The sequence below is a fragment of the Mus pahari genome, chromosome 1, assembly GCF_900095145.1.
Source record: "Mus pahari chromosome 1, PAHARI_EIJ_v1.1, whole genome shotgun sequence".
Taxonomy (NCBI): Eukaryota; Metazoa; Chordata; class Mammalia; order Rodentia; family Muridae; genus Mus; species Mus pahari.
Window position 1 is genome coordinate 73055267 of NC_034590.1, and position 14517 is coordinate 73069783.

Sequence of the window (14517 nt, forward strand, 5' to 3'; positions counted from 1 at the left end):
CTCTCTCTCCCTCCCTCCCTCCCTCCCCCCCTCTCTGCACTGCTCCCTCAAGTAGCTTTCCTTTCCTCTCTCTTTCGTGAGAGTTGGGCAGATCCTATTCTGTCAAATCATTCTCTGACTCATCACTTTGTCTGCACTCAATTAGACATCACTTTCATACATGGATGTCTACTTGTACAAAATAACGTTACTTCACCGTTTGGGATTAAAGGTGTGTACTAAGAGTGTGTTTGTATTCTAGCCAAAGTAACCATATTGCTGGATTAAATCCCTCTACAAAGTAAAGCAAAAACTGAGCTGGAGAGATGACTCAGTGGTCAAGAGCACTCACTGGTCTTCTAATGGTCCTCAGTTCAATTTCCAGCACCCACATGGCAGTTCACAACTGTCTAATGGCATCTTCTGGTGTGTGTGTGTGTGTGTGTGTGTGTGTGTGTGTTTTGTTGTTGTTGTTGTTTTGAGACAGGGTTTCTCTGTATAGCCCTAGCTGTCCTGGAACTCACTTTGTAGACCAGGTTGGCCTCAAACTCAGAAATCTGCCTGCTTCTGCCTCCTGAGTGCTGGGATTAAAGGCATGTGCCACCACACTCAGCTTGTGTGTGTATCTTTAAAATGTACATATATCTTATAATATATATACATATATGTATATATATAAAATATATATACATATATATACATATATATGTATATATGTATATATATATTTTTAAAGATATATTAAGTGAAGAGTTCTTATAAGAAGTCTTTTCTTTTTCTATTATTTTACTTTGTGGATTGATGTTTAGCCTGTATGTGTGCCATGTGCATGCTTTGTCCGCTAGGAGTCCAGACAAGGGTGACAAATTTCTTAGAACCAGAATTACAGATGGTTGTGAGTCACCACAGGTGCTAGGAATCAAGCCCAGGTTTTCTGGAGAGCAGCCAGTGCTCTTCACTGCTGAGCCATCTCTTCAGCCCCGTGAGCTGTTTTTGACACATCAGACTGTATTTTCTTTTCTTTTCTACTCCCGACTTGTACACTGCCTCCATGCTACTGGGTGCGGAAATATCTTTGTGAACACTGAGTCTGTTTAAAAGGGCGTGGCGTGAGGGTGTGCATATGGAGATTTGACAATAACTGGATAAAACTGGACATCGGTGATGCTATTTAAGGCACAGCCTGTCTAGGGTATTTCCAGATATAAGCAAATCCACGGGAGAACAAGAGATACCAGAAAATATCAACCCCAACAGCTACTTGAACAAAGGACAAATGCCAATTTAGGAAGCCCTGGGTGCCTACTGGTTGAAGGGAGACTGGCAGCTTAATTGCTCATTCATTTTCCTTTTGTTTGTTTGTTGGGATTAAAGGTGTGCACCACCACTGACTGGCTGCTCATTCATTTTCTAATGATTTTTTAAAAATTTAACATTCATTTATTGATGTGTCTGTGTGTATTGTGTCTGTGGCACACACATACATGTGCCCAAATCATGTGTGGAGGCAAGAAAACAATTCTTGGGAGTTGGTTATATCTCCATATCTCTCCACCACAAAGGATGAGGTGGGCATATTTGACAAGTACCTTGCCATCTGCCACACATATTTCTCTCCCCTTCCCTCCCCCCCTTTTCCCCTTTTGAGGCACAACAATCAAGGCTGGCTTTAAATTTTCCATGTAACCAAGGTTGATCTTGAATTCCTGGTCCTCCTGCCTCTACCTCTCTACCACTGAAATTACAGGCCGGTGGCACCACACCTGTTCAATCACCTTTATCTGTATGATAGATCTCACCAAATTTACCCATCCAGTTTATTAAGAGGGTCACATGGAAGGATATTTATAGGTCTCTGGCATGTTGTAAGAACTCACTCTTCCTGCTTCTTACATAAACCAAATGGACAGAAAAAGGCTCAGAGGTGGACCATGCACCACTGAGTTCAGAGAAGGCTTAGCATGAGTTCCAGCTTAGCTTGTATGTGTGGTTGTAACAGCGAGTAGTCTGTGTGGCTGTAACAGCATAGCTCTGTGTGATTGTAACAGCGTAGCTCTGTGTGGTTGTAACAGCGTAGCTCTGTGTGGTTGTAACAGTGTAGCTCTGTGTGATTGTAACAGTGTAGCTTGTATGTGTGGTTGTAACAGCAAGTAGTCTGTGTGGTTGTAACAGTGTAGCTCTGTGTGGTTGTAACAGCCTTCACATCCTGAGTGCCTTCTGCTCACCTGCCACTGTGTCTTACTTCTGTTCTCAAAGTATCCTGTGATATTCCTTAAGATGTTTACAGACAAAGGAACAGACTCAGAACTATGAGATGAATGGTCCTCACTGTACAGATCCCAAGAGAATCAAATGCAAGGTCAGAGACCCTCAAGCCAGACATTGGTAGTAGTGTAGAGACTAAAGGACCCAGCTGCAGGGGCCAGCATTTAGGGCCACAGGAACAGTAAGGAATCCACACAGGGAGCAGGAACAAGGATGGGATGGAGCTGGAAGACAGGAAACCCCAAGACAGGAAACACAAACCTAGTTGCTGAGACTGGGTAGACATGGTCATTTTAGTAAAATTTTACCAGTTTATTTACTCTGAAAACCTTAAGAACATGGTAGAGTTCAGTCAAGAAAAGTAGCTTCTGGGGCTGCGAAGGCTTATCTGGTAAAACACTTGCTGATAACCCGAGTCTCATCCCTGGAAAAAGAGAACCATGGGAGTAATAGAGAACCAACTTCTGAGAGGTTTGCTCTAACCTCCACATGGCATGTGTAGGACACATGGTCTCTCTCTCTCTCTCTCTCTCTCTCTCTCTCTCACACACACACACACACACACACGTAACCATATACACACAGTAAGTTTTTTTTTAATGTAGCTGTAGTAAGCTTGGTGGTGGCACACTTGTAATCCACACACACTTGCTTCTCGACTACATAGTGAGTTCAAAGACTGTCTGAAACCTGTTTTCAAAAAAAAAAAAAAAAAAAATGAGATGGCTCAGTGGGTTAGAGGCACACGCTGGCAAGCTTAACAGGATAAATGTGATCCCAAGGACCTATACAGTGAAGGAAGAGAGCTGGCTCTCTAAGAATATCCTGTGATCTCCACACATGGGCCCTGCCCCCAATACAATATTAAAAAATTACAAATAGGGCAGGTGGTGGAGCATGCCTTTAATCCCAGGACTTGGGAGGCAGGGAAGGCAGAGTTTTGTGAGTTCCAGGCTAGATCTATCCTTTAGAGCAAGTTCCAGGACAGCCAAGTCTGCACAAAGAAACCCTGTCTTGGGGGGAAAAAATTAGATTGAAATAAAGAAAAAAGAAAACTAGCTTTTTAATAGTAATCCACCTTTTCTCTAGACTTGGTGCCCCAGAGAGTGGGTCACCCCCATCATTGCTCTGCCCAGCACCTGTCCCAGAGAGGACCTAGGATGAGTAAACCAACAAGCCTAAATCCAGGGAAAAGAGCTCTTGCAAGTTAATCAGCACGTTTGAACCTCTCTTTCCCGTCCGCCAGTGTGGCACTGATAGCTATCCTGTGGGGTTGACTCTACAGAGTGATTGTTGGAATGACTTCAGACACATGAGTAAGTAAAGTACCTTCTCTAGAGACTTCTCTACTTGGTCAAATGGGGTATTAGTCGGTGCTATCTTGGTGAGGGATTTGTCTTCGTTGGTAGAGTGCTTGCTCAGCATGCACCAGTAACTTCCAGCCATCCATAAACCATGGATTGGTGATACACACTTGTAGTCCTACACTCAGAAGTGGAGGAATAAAAATCAGAGTTCAAAGTCATCCTTGACTACATAGCAGGCTTGAGGCCTGCCCCTGTGGGCTAAGTGAGATTCTTGCCTCGTTTTTTGTTTGGTTTTGTTTTTCGAGACAGGGTTTCTCTATGTAGCCCTGGCTGTCCTGGAACTCACTCTGTAGACCAAGCTGGCTTCGAACTCAGAAATCTGCCTGCCTCTGCCTCCCAAGTGCTGGGGTTAAAGGCGTGCACCACCACCGCCCGGCTCTTGCCTACGTTTTGAGGGGGAGGAGGATACTCTTTTTTACTTTGCAATGTGGGAATGCTGATGGAGGTTAGAGGACAACTTGTGGGAGGCAGTTCTCTCTTTCCACTCTGCTGTTTCCAAGGATTGAACTCAGGTTATAGGCCTGGGTAGCAAGTACTGTTAGCCACTGAGCTATCTCACCCACCCAGAGGTCTCACTGAACAAGTCATCTCACCCATAGGAGACTCAGTTAAAAAAAAAAAATCCACTTTATTTTTATGAGAATTAAATGAGTTAAATGCAAAATAGCAATGTGCCTAGGATGTGATTTTAAGTAGGATTTAAGCAGTGATAACAGTTTGGCTCAGAAGTCCCACGTCTGCTGCAGTTGGTCCTGACAATCCCCAAGATGACTATAGGAAATTGTTGGTCCCCTCACTCTTCCTATTTTGGGTAGGATAGTCTTTTCCAAAACTATCAGTCTAGGCCAGGCCAAAGTGGGGGAAAGAACACTGGGCCCTGGCTTCTCCCCCTGCCTCTCCCCGTCCCCTCCCCCTTCTCTCCTCCTCTCCTCACTCCTCCCCCCCCCCCTTTTTCATGAAGAACCCTTAAGCTGGATCTGGCTGAACGTCCCCTCCTTCCCCCCTCACCCTTCACGCGCGCCAGTGAAGTCGGACAGCATAGGGCTCCCTCTTCTGATGAAAGGTGAGAACAGCTTTGGCCCTGAGTTTCTGGGATGGGCTTAGAGGATCTATCTGCTGTGTGGCTTTTGGTTTATTTTTATTTTATTTTATTTTATTTTTCAGCTCCTTTTGTTGGATGCTGTAGCCGGCCATAGGGAATAAAGTTTGAGGGAAAATAGCCAAGGCTGGGGCAAAATTGGCTTAATGTTTCAGAAGTGCAAGGCTGGATAATTCGATTAGAATGAGCGTAGAGGACTGGAGAATCGGGTCAGGTAATGAAAGAATTTGGGCCCCATTGAATTAATTTTACATTCTTTCAACAGGTGATGGCATGCAGCCAGAGGTAAGATGACAAGGTGACTTATCCAACATTTCAAAACCATGTGTCCTGGGCCCTCTGACTGCTCTCACGTACTCAAAAATAATGGGGACAGAGCCGAACTGGGGAAGCTTGGCATCAGGAGACGCTAGATTATAAAGAAAGCCAGGAGTCCCCGTCCCCAAAATGGGGAGGAGCAAGTGTAGAAACGGGACCAGTTTCCTCTTTAAGACCCACCCCAGAGCGCTGGCCCCGCCTCACGCCGTTGCTGCTGCGACCCGCCCCCTTCCACTCGCCCCTGGGCCGGGCTGGGGCTCCCGGTTTCGCGCCCCTGGCTACAGGGTACAGCCCCCTATCCACCAGTACTTGGGTGAGTAAGGAGGGAATGGCCAATTTAGGCCACAGGGCAACGCCACTTCGGGAGCCCCGCCACGAGGTCCGGCCTCCGCAGGCCTGCGGTCTAGGTGCTTGCCCGCCTTGTGCCCACACTCAGAACCCCGGGAACTACAGGCATCCAGATGCTGAACCGACGTCTTGCTTTTGCCCACTCGGTGGCAGGGCGGGGTGTGCTGGGTTTAAAGACTGCCTCATTTATTCCGCAGGGCCTTCTGCTCGAGATCCCTCCAGGCACTGCGGATGGAGGCGTGGGGGAGCCCTGGAATCTCAGACTAGTTTTGAATCCCAGCTCTGCCAGTTACTAGCTTGTGGCTTTGAGTAAGTGGGTTTTTTGTTTTTTGTTTGTTTGTTTGTTTGTTTGTTTAAACTACCCTGGGACTTAGTTTCTTTTTCTGTGAAATGGGAACCCAGAGGATAACACCGACTCCTAAAATACATAGAACTAAAATACATATACTATTGTATATCAAGTACTGAGCTCAGAATGTAGATTCTGACAGGAGTGTGGTAGTGAGATCTTTAGGGACTTTAGATATGAAGTGGTGATACTTCTACAAAAACAGATTTCAGAGCCCTGTAATCTCAGCAACAGGGAGGCAACAACAGAAGGATTGGGAGTTTCCAGCAAGCCTGGGCTACACGGTAAAATCCTTTCTCTGGAAGAGTGTACACAAACACATGCATACACAAACTAAAATAAAATGAAATTAAGTAGTGCCAATGAAGGGGTTAAGGTTGCCTAGGAGCAGAACTTAAGGTAGTGGGCTCCTCAATCTGAGATATCAAGCAGTGGCCACGGTGGAGAGGCCTTGGAAGTAATCTAGACTATGTGATTTCCTCATTTACAATTTGAAACAGGCCCAGGATGGTTAGGTGACTTGTCCAAGGTCGTACATGTAAAAGGGAGGCCAGACACTCTGCCAAGAAGTAGAAGCAACTATCTTTTCTGTTTGTTTCTCACACTGTCCTTGAATACCCCCTCCCCCCCCCCCCCCCGTTGGCCCTGCATGGGGTAAGGTCTGTTCAAGCTGAAGATCTGGTCTTCAGTTAGAGGAGCCCAGTGGTTCACAGGATACAGAGCAGCTGGCTTCCGGGAGGAGCATTAGGAAGAGGATTGGGTTAAATCTACTTAAGATAGAGTCTAGGTGTGGGCTGGCTAAGGACAGTGCTCTTGTGTAGGGCCCTATCTAGAGAATGGGTGAGATCTGGGAGGGTCATCAATGCCACTTCCAACTTCCCAGGGAGATGCTTGACCAAATATTTATTGCCCCAAAGGAGAGGAAGAACTTGAGAACTTGGGTCGGGCTACTTGATCTGGTCTGGCAGAGAGGTATGTGGAAAGGCAGAGGAAAATGTGGAGGTGTGCCCACCTGTTTCTGGAATGCTAGGAGGCCAGCCTGAGATCAGAGTTCTATTTAAGGGTGGGGCCAGAAAGAGTCATGGCTTGAGACCAGAAGGGCCGGTTTTTATGTATCTGGAGCCAGCTATAGTTTGGCACCAAGAAACCTAAACTCTTGAGAATGACTTCCCCAAGCTCAGCTTTGAGGAAAAGACTCTCCCTCTTGGTTTCTCCATCTTTACAATGGGAACAGGCAGACTGTCTCGTGGGTATAGATATGTGGTATTTGTTTTCTTTTCTCTTTTGCTCATTCCAAAATTAGAGTTTTGGTCCAGAGAGAAAGGAATCAAGAAAATCAGTTGAAATATATAGCTCTTTGTGGACCCTGTATTTCCTTACTGCTGATCCTGGGTGGAATCTTGCTTTCCCTTTCCCTCTATACATCTATACACTGAGAGGGGTTGGGCTAGGGTTCTTAGTGTGTACTTAGCTGTTATAGTGCCTGACTTTAGAACTTTAGAATCAATCTCCTTCTATACCCCCTCCCCCACTCTGGTTTCCTGAGACAGAGTTTTTCTGTGTAGCACTAGCTATTCCAGTAATTGCTCTGTAGACCAGGGTGACCTCGTACTCACAGAGATCCACCTGCCCCTGCCTCCCAAGTGCTGGGATTGAAGGTGTGCACCACTACGTTCCAACAGACTCTTGTCTGAGGGAAAAAATCAGTTTCAAGAGCCTTCACTTCATCTCAGGAGGCACACTGGGTATTGGGAAGCCACCAGAAGCTGATGAAGCAGCTCTGACCTGCACACAGCAAGCCCAGGCTATCACCAGGCCTGATTCTGCAAAGCCTTTCACCCTTAGAGCACGTGAGGCTGCAGGCAGGGACAATCATGGGATGGAGGTTCTGTCAGCTTCCATGGAGTCCCTACTACACTGGATTGCTGTGCCTGCAACCCCAGAGTTTGGGACAGGCCTGAAGGTGCAGCAGGGCCCTACACAGGTGAGTGAAACAGTGAGAACGAAGAGGCTGGGGCAGAGGCTTGGGGGTGGGCAGATAGGTACAGGCCACGGGTTTTAAGTTTGGTTCTTGAATCAGTGGAAGAGTAGATAACCCAACTACAAAGTCCAAGGCCTATCTAGACTGGCAAAGAGTTGCAGAGTTTGTTTCAAGCTTTATCTTAGTATAGATGGAATTCGTTGTCTTCCTTCAGAAACGGAAATTGAGTGTTGCCTTGGGATTCTGAGACTCCCTTATCTGGGACAGGGGCTGCCAAAGTTTAGGAGTCTCCTCAGACTTCCTCCCCTAAGTTTTGAATTGAGCATGAGTGCTTGCATTACCATTGTGCCCTCAGCCCTGCTGCCTGGGGCCCTGACAACACACCTTCCATCCTTAGGTCTGGCAAGATGTACCAGGTCCCACTGACACTGGACCGGGATGGGACCCTAGTCCGGCTCCGCTTCACTATGGTGGCTCTAGTCACGGTCTGCTGTCCACTTGTCGCCTTCTTCTTCTGCATCCTGTGGTCCCTGCTCTTTCACTTCAAGGAGACAACATCTACACACTGTGGGGTAGGGCTTGGAGGGCACTGGCGGCTCATATTGACAGAGTCAGCCAGTTCTCTTGGAGGCTCCATCCAATTCACTGGGCTCCTGGGTGCTGGTGGGTTATTTGTAAATCGAGGTCTCATGAGTTAGGAAAGTTATAGGGGCTGAGGTTACTAAAGTTGGGCAGCCCCCAAACTCAGAACCTTGGCCAGGTATAGAGGTTCATGTCTTTAATCCCAGCACTTAAAAGTTAGAGGCGGGGTGGGGGGTGGGGTGGAGGAGAGGGAGAGGGAGAGGCAAACCTGATCTTTATAGTGAGTTCCAGGCCAAGCAGGGTAATATAGAAAGACCCTGCCTTGAAAACAAACAAAGAAATCAAAACCCAGAATCCAATTACTGCTTCATAGGGGAACAGGTTCAAGAGCTCCAGGGCTTCCTGGAGGGGGAGGGGAAGGATGGGAGTGGGATAGAGGACAATGAAGGTTTTACAGTTTGTCACTTTGGACTTATGCCTGTGTCTGTGGGAATGCAGTTTTGTGCATGTATGTGATTGTGAGGGACATGCCTGTATTTAATGGCTTCCAGAACGGCTGTGTGTGTGAGAGACCTAGTTATATGCGTGCCTGTCTTCTAGGGTGGGTTCCACGTCCTCTGAGGGTACTTGAGCCATGCAGTGAGATTTGAGTTTCTCCATAAAATATGAGTAAATGGGGTAATGCTTGTGTTGGCGTCTGTTATGTTTCTTCTTCACTGAGTGACAGTGCTACCCGAGACCCTGAGTGTGAGCATCAGTTTCCATGTCTATAGACAGGTCTATGGTGCCTGCCCTGTTCCTTTTTAAGACTAGGGTAGAGTCCAGGTAGAGACAACATGGGAAGTTGGGTAGGGAGCACAAAGGGTCTAAAACAGGACGAGGAAGAGAATGAGAAAGAGTAAGCAATCATAAGGTTAGGAGGTGGGTCAGGAGATAAAGAGGTAGGGCCCCAGGTGAGGGGGAGCCTGGACATGGAGCTTAGTTAGCCTTAGAGAGAGCTTTGAAGGCCTGGCATTATATGACCCTCACCTCCTGTAAAAGGCCATCTGCCCCATAGGAAGCCTAGGTCTAGCACAGGATTCTGAATGGGAGTTTGGGGCGATGTCCTGCTTCTTTTGTTCAATATGACTTGAAAGTTTTCTTTCTAATTTGCAGACATGATACTTGATGAGAGATCACAGAGGGGATAGAGAAACCAGAGGTAGTGCCTTGTGCATGTAATCCCAGCAGCGGGGAGACTGAAGCAGGAGGACTCACTTGAAAGCAAGGTCAACCTGGGCTAAAGCATGAAACCCTATCTCATCCCTACCCTCCAATAAATACACAAAAGTAAATGGAAGGAAAGGACGGGGGGGGGGAGCAGCCACGTTAGCAGTTCTCAAGCATAGGGGTGGGGGGGGGTCACATATCAGACGTCCTGCATATCAGATGTTTACATTATGATTCATAAAGTAGCAAAATTACAGTTATGAAGTAGCAACAAAATAACTTTAGGTTTGGAGGTCACCACAACAAATGGAACTGTATTAAACGGTCACAGCTTTAGGAAGGTTGAGAACCAGTGAGCTAGGTGATCTAAGATCATTTCCTGCCTTAGTGCTTACTTCAGATAATGCATCATGTGTTCTCATTACCTAACTCCTGTCTGTCCTGAAAATCCCTTGTAAGGTGTTTCCTCCTCTGGAACACCTTGCTTGGCCTCTTTGAGTCAGACGCAACTCCTTTTTATAAGTGCCTACTGTTCTTGGTGTTACTGTCTACATTTCTCTCATACCATATCTGTATCTGTCTTCCTCACCATACTGGTATCTCCATGAGAACAAACACTACACTGAGTCAAAAAGAATTTGTTGAGTAAATACATATGATTCCCAGTCTAGTGCCTTGGGAAAGGCAGGTAGTCCAAACTAAAATATAAAGTTTTTACAGCTTATAAGTTAAATAGTACATTGTTTGCTCTGCCCTTCTGACTGGCCCTGGGGGCTAACGGGACCCATGACCTCAGCCTACCTGATACCCACTACCCACTCTTGGTATACTAGTTAGGGAACTAAAGCATAGGTTAGTTGCTGGCCTAGTGGCCCTGGGAATATTTCACCCTCACTCCCTGAGACTCTTCTGTTGGATACAATTGAAGCTTTTATTTATGCTTTGAGTTTCCTACCCAAAATAACCCAGGAAGGGCCAGCCCTAGGCATAAAGTAAGTAACCCAGCATAACACACCCATCACTAACAACACACCTCTACTTACACATCCCAAGTAACAGGAAGCTTCATCATCCTTCAAGTAACCTGTATAAGGAGATTTAGTAACTAGCAATGAACACACACCTTTTTTTTTTTTTTTTTTTTAAATAAGCATAGATTTGGGTGGATGGGGGGTGAGACAGGGTCTCACTGGCTGGCCTACAACTTGTTATGTAAACCAGGGTGGCCTCAAACTCACAGAGATCCACCTGCTTCAGCCTCCTACGTGCTGGGATTAAAGACAAACACTACCATGTCCAGCCAACATTGATTTTCTTTCCGGTCCCTACCCTTGTCTTGGTTCTTCTGTGACAGGCACTGTGCTCTCCTCCTGGTTTTATGTCAGGCCTGCGTAGATGAGAAGACAGTAATGGAGACCCTAAGTCCATCCGAGGAGTGTCGCTCTAATTTTTGCAGGCGACCTTCCAGGATAGGGTCTACAAGCTCCTGACAACCCTAACTACGTCCTTGGACTGGATCCAGTTGTTAACTGTGTTGTCTTTGTTGGGCCATATCTGGATAGTTGGACTTCAGCTGGCTTGGGCAATACAGGCATAAGCAATACTATTTATTCCTATTGCTGTCAGACTGCTGTTGATTCAACCCAAGCTACCATTAACTATTTCTGTATGGATACAGGCTGGACACTGATAGCCCATATTCAGTCCTGTCTAGAACTCTTTTGAATCTGATTCTATTTTAGTTACTCTTTATGTGTGTGTATGTAAGCACATGCACTCATGCCTGCATTTGCCATGGTACATGTGTGTCGGTCAGAGGGCAGCTCTGTGGACTTGGTTTTCTCCTTCTGCCTTCCCATTGGTTCTGGGGATCTAATTCAGACCATTAGGGTGCATGATAGGGACTTTTACCCTTTAGTCATCTCACTGGCCTCTTAACTCTCTTAATACAGGCTAGTCAGTTCTCTTAGTGGATCTAAATACATACCCAGTCATGTGCCAATAAAAAATGAGCCAGATCCCTTTTTTTCTTTCTCTTTTTCCCTTTCTAGAAGCCTACTCGTCTCCCCTGGACACAATATTTAGAAAGGTCTCCGCCCCCATGCCTGGCAAAGAAGCTTAGTGGGCTGACCTTAGTCACTATCACTTCTTACAGTTGCACAGTGTTCTGGGATTTATGAGGTGGCCTTGTTGATTTTGAGAAGGCTGTGTGCCTGGGCAGGCATGGAGAACTTGGCTTTGTGGGCGGAGGGCAGGCCCTGAGGACCTGGGGGTGGGACCCTCTGGTCCGGAGCAGTTTCAGTCTGACTGGAGTCCTCAGTCCCATCCTAGGATTCTGCAGCACCCAGTGTAAGTGTTTCTTGACCACCCTCCCATCCCACCCCATTCCTGATGAAAAGCTAGTCTGGTGGACTGGGTTCTGCTTCCTCCTTTATGGTAGGAAGTATGGAATCCAAGAGAAGATTTGGTCCTAGGCCTTTTACTCCAAAGCCAGATCTCTGCCTCTGCTTGCCCTAAAGAGAGCCCTGGAATAGCCATGGTGATCAGAGCCATAGGGACTGTGGGGTGTGGGGGTAACTTTTCTGCCAGGAGGGACGGAGTGGGAAAAGCCAGCTTCCTGGTGTGTTTAACCTGGATGGAGGGAGGCTTCCTGGATTTGACTCAGTATACTGAGCTGAAGCTGAAGGGAGAAGGTTCTCAAGACCCTCATATTCTTCCAAGTTTTGAATTGGATCAGATAGTCCTCTCAGAGGGGACAGAAATGGACATTTAGGCTCCACAGAATAACAGTGCTTGCTGACCTGTGGCTTGGCTCACTTAGAGCCTGGGGGTGGAATGGCTGGTAGCTTGTAGTTCTGCTGAAATGGGTCCTAGGACCTTCTCATTGTTCCCAGTTGAACATGGGTGAGAAGGAGGAATGTGATCAGACAGGGACAGTGGGAGGTCTGAGCTAATCTGAGCCAGAGGTCCTTAATTTAGTGCCTTAAGCTGCTAGATAACAAGAGGCTTTAGTCCAGGCATTTGGTTCTGGTATAGTTCTGAGCCTTTGTCTCGTCCTGTGTGTGATGGGAAGAATAACTTTTCCACTCCTGAACCTTCTCCTCAGTTGCCATAAGGATGGTGATTGTGAAGTCCTCACAGTCCCAGTGTTCAGCCCCGGGCATCCTCTATTGTCTAGACTCTTAAAAGATGGAACTAGAGTATCACTGTGCCATGGTTCCTGACAGCTGCCCCTGACTGTCTCTGCCACTTCTGTCCCATCTCTCTTCATCTTCTTCTTCTCCCTTTCTGACCTTCTTTCCATTTATGTTCTGGCTTTTCCTTGTGCCAGCTCTGGAAAGGGCTCTACTTCCCCAGGCCCAGGTATCCTACCAGGCCCCAAGTTGTGCCCCTTGCTTTGCTTGGACCACTTCTTACAGGATGTTCTCTGCGGCCTTGGACCCTGATGGGACCGTGTTCCGGCTCCGCTTCACAGCCTTTGTCTGGTGGGTCATCACTTTTCCCCTGTTCGGCTTCTTCTTCTGCATCATCTGGTCTCTGGTGTTCCACTTTGAGTACACGGTGGCCACTGACTGTGGGGTGAGTTCCAGCATCCGAGCACCCGGGGCAGGGGCAGGTTATGAGGTAGTGGCCAGGGAAGAATCAGCAAGTAGGCGAGAGATGGAGGGTCAGCAAAAGGAAAGTGACGAAGGGTTGGGGGTAAGGCAGGTCAGGGTGAATGGAGAAATGAGAGGCAGGGACTCTAGGAGTAGAGTTGGAAGAGGATTACAGAAAATACAGAGGAGTTGGAGCAAAGTGTGGTGAGGGTGAGGGTGAGGGAGTCGGGGGAAGGGGAGGACCTTCGTCTGGGCAGGATTGGTCAGGAGGAGGAAGATGCTGAAGAAAAACTAGGTTAGAGGAATCAAGAGACTAAGGATGTATAAGAGGCCAGGAGCCAGGATAAGTCACAAGTAGTTTTAGCTCAGATTAGGGAATCCCCAATGAGATCTCTATTCTGCAGTCTTCAAGTTTGGTTTCTCTACTGGCAGTCTTGTTCCCCACAACCTGTGTCCACTCAGGCTAGCTAGAAACCAGGATAGACTTTCTGCTTCCTAGATCTCTACTAGGTCTTTCCTGGGGGCTCAGGAGTACAAGGTGTATGTCAGAGGTATTGAGATGAATATTCAGTTGCTCTTAGCATCTGAATCACACAAGAGATGGTCCTTGGGTACAGTTACAATATAGTGAGTTAGAATTGTTTGTTTGTTTATATGTGTGCCTATGTCTGTGTCTGTGCACAAAAGGGCAGGTACCATGGAAGCCAGAAGAAGGCATCAAATCCCCTGGAACTAGAGTAACAGGTAGTTGTGAGCTACCTAACTGGTGTCTTTTGGCATCTCCTGACCCTGAATTGGGATTCTTATTGTGATAAAGGGAATACAGGAACTGCAGGACTCAGAAGAGACATTTAAACTAGTGTAGACACTGAAGATAACTTTCCTGAAGGGAGGAACTTTGTTGCTGGACTGTGCGGAGGTGAGGGCGGATCATTGTGAGTGCCAGGCTAACAACTGTGGAAAGATTTTAGGCAGTTATAGATGTGATCAGGTTTGTGCCTTAGAAGTTCATTCTAGCTTCTGGCTGGAAAAAACAATAGGGATCAAGAATAGGGAGACCAAGCCTAGTGGTGGTGGCTCACTCCTTTAATCCCAACACTTGGGAAGGAGAGGCAGGTGGATCTTTGTGAGTTCAAGGCCAGCCTGGTCTATTGATGAGTTTTAGAATAACCAGGACAAGAGACAGAGAGAGAGAGAGAGAGAGAGAAAGAAGAAAACAATAAAGCATGTATGGTGTGTGTGGGAGTTTGCTGGAGAGATGGCTCAGTGGTTAAGAGCACTGGCTGCTCTTCCAGAGGTCCTGAGTTCAATTCCCAGCAACTACATGGTGGCTCCCAACAATCTGTAATGGGATCTGATGCCCTCTTCTGGTGTGTCTGAAGACAGCCACAGTGTACTCACATACCTGCAATAAATAAATTAAA

General features: G+C 46.9%; 1 protein-coding gene across 8 annotated transcripts in view; it reads left to right on the forward strand.

Annotated features, from left to right (window-relative positions):
• The window catches only part of Pgap2 (post-GPI attachment to proteins 2), a 29575-nt gene that overhangs the window by 8828 nt on the left and 6230 nt on the right, over positions 1–14517 (forward strand). For 2 of the 8 annotated variants that reach the window (XM_021196367.1, XM_029539941.1), the window contains exons 2-3: positions 5574–5685; positions 8104–8278. In XM_021196367.1, coding sequence (XP_021052026.1) covers positions 8114–8278 — 165 coding nt within the window. In that variant the 5' untranslated portion in view covers positions 5574–5685; positions 8104–8113. Of the gene's footprint in view, positions 1–4885; positions 4925–4975; positions 4996–5224; positions 5342–5573; positions 5686–8103; positions 8279–12872; positions 13077–14517 lie in introns of those variants that run through there. The other 6 variants (XM_021196376.2, XM_029539943.1, XM_029539939.1 and 3 more) reach the window with 6 other exon arrangements.